At 50.7% G+C, this 8,737-nt stretch overlaps 2 protein-coding genes across 2 annotated transcripts; one reads left to right on the top strand and one right to left on the bottom strand.

The window, feature by feature from the left end:
* Nucleotides 1-935: 935 nt before the first annotated feature.
* HOO65_030021 (arsenate reductase) lies at nucleotides 936-3,470 on the top strand (the record flags this gene model as incomplete). The annotated part of the gene is made up of 5 exons (XM_071001915.1): nucleotides 936-1,078; nucleotides 1,162-1,233; nucleotides 1,305-2,073; nucleotides 2,227-2,458; nucleotides 2,524-3,470. 5 exons carry the CDS (start codon nucleotides 936-938, stop codon nucleotides 3,468-3,470), a joined length of 2,163 nt encoding a protein of 720 aa, XP_070859700.1.
* Nucleotides 3,471-4,094: 624 nt separating this feature from the next.
* On the bottom strand, nucleotides 4,095-6,805 carry HOO65_030020 (6-hydroxynicotinate 3-monooxygenase; the record flags this gene model as incomplete). Its single annotated transcript, XM_071001883.1, has 3 exons — nucleotides 4,095-5,342; nucleotides 5,852-5,898; nucleotides 6,655-6,805. The coding sequence occupies 3 exons, from the start codon at nucleotides 6,803-6,805 to the stop codon at nucleotides 4,095-4,097; spliced, it is 1,446 nt and encodes a 481-aa protein (XP_070859699.1).
* Nucleotides 6,806-8,737: the final 1,932 nt, after the last annotated feature.

Raw genomic sequence — 8,737 nt, 5'->3', positions numbered from 1 at the left:
GTGCCTAATTGAGCTAGCTAGTCGCCAAGTCTGTTTATTAGATTGCTGTTGCGCTCCGATCTGTCCTGAAGAGCGATCCTCCTTTCCCGTGGCAGCCAAGCGGGAAGCTAATGTCCCGCCTGCGTCTGACCTCTTCTCTACACTAATCGTTTTAGGGCCATAAATAGTATCCGGGAGTGAAGCATATCAGATTGAGGCGTGTATGTTGGTAGATGCGGCTTTTATTCGACAGAGTGGCGCTTGGGTCTGCGGAAGACATCGCGGCAAAGGGCCATGGGGCAAAGGTTTCCACTTGACGTTAATATAAAAGCGCTGGTCGGATGCCATACGCGACTCTAGCCAAGTCTTATAAACGTATGGGTTCAGGCGGAGGCATGAGCAGCCAAGTATTGGGATTCTATGAGACTCTAGGAAGAGATAGTGGGAGCACAAACAACGACTGTGATGGCAGATCTTGGGGCATTGTGATATAGTGTTATCTGTATAGCGTAGCCAGTGCTCGGGGGTGCGGGGCGTATCACATCTACGTGCTACGGGCACATACAGAGTTGATTGCATGTGTATATATACACCCACATACACATGTGCCGGCACAACCGCAGCCTATGTTTCATGCCGTTGGCCAATAGCTATTAGATAGTGCTCATCTAGGGCAAAATTAAGGGGCTTTGAAAAATTGCTAGCCTGAGCAAGGACTCACTGCAGCCCTAACCCTTGGCATGACATTGCCACCGGCCGGAACTTAACCTTAACTTCCGGCCCCGACTTCGCAAACACTCTGCTCCCAGTTAGCAGCTATATACTCCGCCCCTACGCCCTGTTGTGCAACGGCCCGAAATCTATGCAGCGGAACATCAGAGTAAAATCCTGCCACCGGCCACTACGCATTCTCATCTTTCAACCTCTCATTGTCTAGAACAAGGCCACCCACCGTGATGTCATCCGCATCAGAGTTGCCACCCGTTGCCCAATCGCAGCAAACCATTCACCCGAAGCGTGACCCCGCATGTGCTGAGTGTGCATTGGCAAAGGCCAAGTGCTTGCGATCAAATACAGCGCCAGGCTCCAAGTGCAATAGGTTAGTTTGGAGAAGAGGGAGGGAGTTGGATTGGGGATGTCCGCTCCGCAGGCTGGGCCTAGAATTAACCATGATTGCCGTAGGTGCCAACGACTGGGCAAAGAGTGTACCAAAAGACCTCGAAAAGTGCGGAAGAAGAGACAAAGCAAGCCTTCGTAAGTTCCTACTTGCTTAGAAGCCCAGGGGATTGAGACGGGACGGAGCCAAGATTGCTTACGATTACTAGGAGGACGGCACAACTCGAAGAGAGACTCAACTCGCTCATTAAACAGCTGCAGCCGTGTAATATCAACTCGCCAGATCTGTCCACGTCCGGGTCTGCTCTAGGGAGCACGCCGGCGTCATACAGTTTTATTGACCCTCGCTTAAGGGCTGCGTTACCCTCGCCTAGAAGTATCCCAGCCCCTCATACAGGGCATGTGGCACTGGATACAGCAAGCCTCCCACACTACGGCCCAACCTTGGTACCAAAAACATACAACAGCAATGGGCCCAACCATTGTATCTGCCGGCCCGCACATGGAGAAGAGGCCCCAGGCCCGCTAGACTCCGATGAGGCCCTGCTACGCATCTATAGAGAAGAGCTTATGCCTGCCTATCCGTTCGTCATCATCTCAAAGCAGACGACGCCTGCTGAGCTCCAGGCTACGCGGCCGTTCCTGCTGGCCTGCATTCGAATGGTGGCTTCGTTTCGTAGCTTGCGTTCCATGCACGGCCAAATGTACCACTTGATGGCCTATATCTCGGATCGCATGCTCATTCGATCTGAGAGGTCTATGGACCTTCTAGCGGGCATAGTAGTGATGCTTGCTTGGTATAATCACTACTGCTTCATGCACTGCCAGCTGCACAACCTGATGTCGCTTTCCATGACCCTGGTAGGCGAGCTGGGCCTAAGAAAGCCGCCTGGCTGGCAGGAACGTACCAAGCTCATGGTTGTCAACCTGAAAGCTGTCAAGGAGAGGACTAACGACGAGAGGCGGCTCCTCCTCGCAGTGTGGCACCTAAGCTCGAGGTAGGCACTTGGCTCTAGTGACGCGGCTTTCTGTGCCCAACATGTTCTTGATGCAATGAGACTAACCGCCATGGAAAGTGTATCAATAGATTTTCAGCGGCTTGATGCCATGAGATTTTCAAACTACGTACAGCAATGCTTGGGGGACTTGGAGCAGACTAAAGAGCTCGATTCCGACGCATATCTCGTGAGCCTCGTCAAGATCCAATACATCACAGAAAGGATAGTCCAGCTTGGCGGATATCAGGTCATGGGCACGGAACCCAACGGCCTTTCTAGAGCACCCGTCTCTGGGTACATTTCTGCTCTTCAGGCGGAGCTAGACACCTACTGCGCGAAACTTCCTCAACGCCTCAGACACAATAGTACCTCTCTCTTCTGACCTGAATACCTTGAGCCTCGCACGTACATCTACTAACACTTAGGACAGGACTGCTCAAGATACAGATAAACAGCGCCCAGCTTCGCTTGAATGAGCCGCCACGAGTTGACGCCAACCTTCTGTCCGCACTATCGTCGTCTTTTGCCACACCATCGCTACCGGGAGATACGCCGTCCCCGTTGGACGGCTTTTATCGCTCGCATGCTGCACTCAAAGCGTGGTTTGACGATTTCATGACGCTCCCCATACCCTCGTACTACTGCATACCGTTGCCGGTGTCGATGAACATGATACATGCCGTCACGATCTTAGGCCGCTGGGCTAAGCTCTCCACTCCCTACGGACATCTAGCATCAACTCCTCAGCCTGAGGATCCATCTGGAGCTTGGAATAATCCATTGAATGAGCCTAAGGATTCGGCAAGCTCCACGCTAGACGACTCTATATTGCCCACAGGCGACAGTCGGCTTATTCGCACACTTGCAATGCTCAAGGCCCAGATTTCCACCCAACCAAGTCTTAGTCTTGATGTTACTGGGATTATGGAGATACTATGTAACAAGCTAGAGCAGGCTAGCTCTGCCTTGTCAGCTAGAGACATAGATTCCCAGGCGCAAGAATACAACGTTTGGATTTTCCAGACCACTAAGCTAAGGATTGCGCATTTCAAGCTCCAACAATGGGCGGAGATAGTTGCAGGACAACAGGACGAAGAGTGCGAATTTGACGATGGCAGCGGCGACGATTACGAGGACGACGATGGCGACTATGATGACGATGGCGGCGACGGCAAGGCTACCGCAGGTAATGGGACTGATCGGAGTTCACACGATGCTAGTGTCAACGCGGGATCGGCGGGCGCGCAAGCAACAAACGTGGCACATACGGGGAGGCTTTTGACCGCAGAGCTTTGCGAAGGCCTCGAGCCATCGATGCTGTCTGAAAACTGGGATGACTGGGCGCTCAATTTTGACCCTAATATGATATTTTCTTAGCTATTTAATCTCTGATATTTGGTGTAGGGGTTAGTATTCTCACCTCCACCCGCATACACTATAGTTTAATACATGTCTGAACAGTTGATATAAAGCACGCTAAGAGACTGATTACAACCGTCTTCTCAACCATTGCCTTCTTCTGTTCGACTATAGATACTCCCAGAGCTCCCTGAACTGCTTCTTTTCGCCGCAGATGATAGAGGCCCGGAGGGGCTTCTGAAGCCTTCGAATGACGAGAGCCGCGTTGCTTCTCTCAGGGCTTACACTATATGGGAGGACTCTGTTATAGACATCCGGATTCCCGAGGGCTTCTACGTTCTCATGCTTGTAACATTTCAATGCATCCGCATGGGAACCGGCCGGCTATCAAAAGCTCTTGAGGACGCTGGTTTAGATGGAACGGAAGTCAGTGCCCCCCTACCCCCCCAAGGGAAAAAATACAAATAGCCTTATGAAGCCCATGTTGTTTTCTGGGGGAATACCCCCTTATAAGCATCACGTCTAGCCTACAGCTCGTGAAACGTAGCCTGTGCTTTACAATAGAGAACGTCGTTTCACTGCCCTTCCCATGGCTATTGCTTGTAGTTGGTTGGTGTATAAACATGTTAGATAAGCTATAGCCTAAAACTCCTCACTGTGTATGGAGTATTCTAGGTCCTTTTGGCCAATGCCCAGCTGCCCCAGTCCCGTATTCTTATAAATCCATAATCCTCCCGAGATCGCCACCTCCTTCGCGCGGACGCGCCAGGGGGATGTCTGCTTCCGGACCGTGCTGTTGCGCTCTGCCTTGCTAAGCATCGCGTCTGTCCTGGCCTTGCGCTTCTCGACATAGGCCGCTAGTCCCTTGTCTAGGTCGAGGTTCTCAGTTTTGAGCATCTTGGAAAGCAAAAAGACATCCTCCAAAGCCATCGAAACTCCTTGGCTAGCATGAGGTGGCATAGCGTGAGCAGCATCTCCAATGACCAGGCAGCGATTCTTGAACCAAGGCCGCCCCGCTGGCAATTTGTAAATTGGGTAGAACTTGACTGTTTCGGTCTTTTGGATCATTTCTCGGATTGCATCCCCCCATTCGGACTTTTCCTGTCCCAGCAGTTGGAGCAGAGTAGACTTGAAGTTGTCAACCTCTGCCTTGCTTGTCGCCTCCCAGCCATCACGGCTGTCCCCGGATCCAGGGAGGGGTATCTCGCGGGAGAAAAACCAGTACAAAAGATCGCTAGATGGCGTGGCTGGACTGACAGCAAAAAGCCCATCTGAGGTCAGCGTCGCGTTTAGCTGGGTAATAGGCATCTCGGGGCCGGGCGAGAGATTGGTTGTCGAAACAAGCGAGAACATGTTCGAAATGCCGGTATAGACTGGCTTTGAGTCCGGGTCAACATATAGGTTTCGGACTGAGGAATGGATGCCGTCACACCCGAGGAGGAAATCAGCCGTATCGGTTGTACCATCAGAAAAGTGAACGGAAACTTGGTCGTCCTTCTCATCGATAGAAGCAAGGGTTTTCCCAAAGTGAATGGGAATATTGTCTCGCTTGAGGGCAGCAAGCAGCACGTCCATGATGTCAGTTCTTCGAATGCGCAGATAGCCAAACCCAATTCGCTGCTTGCTCCACTCAGCCAAGTCCAGCTCACCCATAACACAGCCGTTGAGGGCATGCAAAACCAGGCTTGACGTTAGAGCGCCTTTAGCAACGCAGTCATCGTATAGTTGGAGCTCATTGAGCAACCTGAGTCCGTTGGCGGGGATTCCAATAGCTCCACCAAGGGTTGAAGGTTCGCGACGGATCTCATACAGCACTGGCGAGATGCTGTTGCTGCGGTGAAGGCGCAGTGCAGCTAGAAGAGCAGCTGGCCCACCGCCGATGATGATAGTCTATTTCTGTTGTTAGGGATCGCAGCCTGGATAACACGGAAGGGTAGCGTTATCTGAAGTAGCAACTTGCCTTTCGAATGCTCTTAGCTGGAACCATGATGTATGTGGCTTTGTATATCTATGTAAACGAGGCTGTAACACTCAAGCGTCGGAGAACTGGTGCATATTTATATGTTGAATAGCCTGATTACTTGTGAAGTGGGTTGTGTCTAAAGGCTGATAGCTCTTTCTTGGGTGCTCGGAATTCCAACTGAAATCCACAGCGATTTCGACGGCGCCGAACTGCATTGCTAAATAGAGGCCGCGATCTTGTGCTGGAGACAAGACTAAGAGGCACCTGTGTAGTCCATACTGGACTCAATTTGCAACGCCGGAGCGGAGCGGAGTATATCTTCAAACGCCGGTCAGTGACTTATGAGACGAAGATGGAACTGGCTAGAGACTAAGCTCTGCTAGCATTAGTGGACTCCCGATTCCATATCCCCTGCTAGCCAATAGAATGCGCTTACGTTAGACATTATGACATCGATCTTGGCTTCCTCAGCTGATGTGCACTCTGTATCGTTAGACTAAGACGGCAACAGGGAGAGAACCAAATAGGGGTGATGTGTGGACATTGTCAAAAGGAGTGACTGATCTATTATTACAAACCTGAGCTATCTCATGACGGCTACTACTAGCATTAGTTGTCTTGTAGTGATTGTGTAATGACCCTCAACCTCAAGCGCCTTTATGGGCAGCTTAGAATACTGGACAATTAAAGCACATCACACATCATTTCACCAAGTGGGCTTAGATGCTAGGCTCTTCTAGCCTTGGTAGGGATAGGGCGCTTATCGTGCTTTGCCGCTGCATTTGCGTCCGGCAATGAAGTGTCCATGTACAAATGTCCTAACTAATAAGCCAACTATGTATATGTATCTCTTGGCCTGCGGAGTAAGCCTGAGGGTCTCACTTGTTCGTTTTTGGTTCTTGTGATACTAGCTTCATTAGGGAGAATGGGCCCCTTTCGCTTCAATCAATCGTGCGATGCTAGTCTTCAATCGGCCCTAGACGACCTGGGGAGAGCGGAGTGGCCATAGAGCTAGCGGCCTCTTTGCCTCTGAAATGAAACTTGTAGGTGTTTAGTCCATTCTATGGGCTAATGTGAGTTTCTACATGGAGAATGGATGGCTTGAAGCTTCTCTAGATACACTCAACAAATTAAACCGCAGTATGACATTACCTAGCGGCAGAATCATATTCTAAAATCACTTCTCTATTTATCTGGTCTGTTTCAAGAACAAACTGGCGCCAGACATTGACCTCGTACGCCTCAGCTCTGGCGCCGGGTGTGACGAATAGCGGCCATCTTGAGAGTTGCCGTCGCTTCCCTCATCATCTGACTGGGCGGAAACTGGCGTGTCGAGGATATCCATGGCACTAGGCCCAGCAGCAGCAGCAGGGCAGAGAAAAACGGCCATATGGGTGCCTAGAAATGCCACAGGGAAGCCGGCGGTGTCTCGCTGATAGCCATCCTAGGCCGAATTAGTTGCTTGAATGGGATAGACGGTGCATGGGGATCAAGAGTCAGGCTAGAGGGTTGTTCGGGGGCCTTTTCTCTTGCACTCGAACCACTAACGATTGGTAAATGTATCTGGCCGAAATCTGTCAGTACCTTAAGATCATCGATACCGCTTGAAACATAGGGGCCTTTACAAAAAAGCTCACCGCCCGGTCGCCCCCGAGCCCGCCGCTCATTGATCCATGCGCTATAAGCTGTTCCAGTCGGCTTATCGTGTAGGCTATACCCGAGCCGGTCTGGCAGTACGCAAATAGCGTGCCAATGCCGCTGCTCTATGCCCACTGTACTGGGAAGGCAAGGATGGCAGCAAGGTCTAGTCCTCCTCAATGCATGTATTCTGGTCATCTGGACCTACTACAAAGAGCAGCTTGCGTTGGGCTCGTCGCAAGGGCCAGTGTTCACTACTTGTATTATATCGGTGCCTGGTCTAATGTAGCTCTTGGTTTTGTCCCTCTGGCCTAGCAGAATGCATTCTTGTTCGCTATCAGTGTAAAACTAGTCTTCGTCCTCTGGAGATTCCTTGGAGCTTTTACCAGCACTGGGCCCAGTTTCCTAAGCCTTGCTGGCATAGGGAAGCTTTGGAAGCCACGCATTTCATTTCCTATGCAACTCTAGCCACTGATTGTGTGAACCGCCTGTTTTCCTTGCTTGGGGTGTTCCAGCCCGCCTGAAGGAGCATGAAGGTCTGCTGCTTTCGCGTTTTTAATGATATTTCAAGGTCGACAACAGGTATGTAATAGATGATCTAGTGTTCGTTGCATTGTATGTCTTTTTTTCGATGGCACTGTGACCCGCCGGTGAACTCGATTGAAAAACACCATTGCCATTGCGGGAGAAGAGCATCTCGCCTCGCCAAGACTAGACTGCAATGAGTTTTCCGATACTTCTATGGGACCCTCCACAGCAACATGGCCAAGTAGATTCCCGAGGTAGGCTCAGGAAACCGCAGAAATGAAGCAACATCGAATGCAAGAAGGAAAATGAGTCCTTCAATGGACTCACCTATGTTTCTCGCACCGGCATTATTCCAATGAATTGCCTGATGGAGCATTTTAAGAACTTTCAGAAGTATATCTTGGCGGGGAACAACCAAGTCAACGTGTAGGCAAGAGTAGGTGACTATAAACACAGGTATAACTCTCCCATAGCCGAAGTCCTTGGAGGAGGGGAGGAACGCCTCACCCAATGCAAGCAAGGGATTTCACGATAAATCGCTCGTGCCCATGGGATCGCCTTTGGCGTTACGGGTCGAATGTTTCGGATCGCGCAGTCGGCGACGCGGATGATGTGGTTTCTATACCGTGATGTTTCCGTAGGTCAAGGGGTCTCGCAGCACAGCGTTCGACGTAGGAGAGATGACGCAGAGGGTTTGCAAGTGATATGGTATATTTCGCCCGGACGTGACGGTAAATACGGTTAACTAGGTTAAAGAATAAGGGCTGCAACAATCGAATGACAAGAACCCTTGGGTGGGTTAAGTCAAGCAGCCAGAGAAATAGCCTACGGAACTCGGATCTGACGATGCTGCCGCAACAGGCGCTTCGGGGGCGGCTGTTGTTACTCAAGGGCTTCATGAGCGATAATCCCGGGGCGTTTATCAGCAATATTTTCAACAGTCGAGATAGAATCTATGTTGATCGGTGCCAAAGTATAATCGGGGTCGAGAGGAAGAGAAAGGCACGGCATGACAAGTAGCGGTGGCCCGGATAAGCAAGTGGCCTACGAGTCTCAGCTCTAGAACAAGTAAATTGAGTAAAACAACACAGACCATCCGATCAATTGAACGAGTTACCTGGATGCCGCAAGCTCAACCTTGCATATTTATGCATTG

The sequence above is a fragment of the Ceratocystis lukuohia genome (genome assembly GCF_044167205.1).
Source record: "Ceratocystis lukuohia strain C4212 chromosome Unknown Supercontig3_pilon, whole genome shotgun sequence".
Lineage (NCBI taxonomy): Eukaryota > Fungi > Ascomycota > Sordariomycetes > Microascales > Ceratocystidaceae > Ceratocystis > Ceratocystis lukuohia.
The sequence above is the reverse complement of the archived record's forward strand: the minus strand, read 5'-3'. Positions and strand labels throughout refer to the sequence as shown.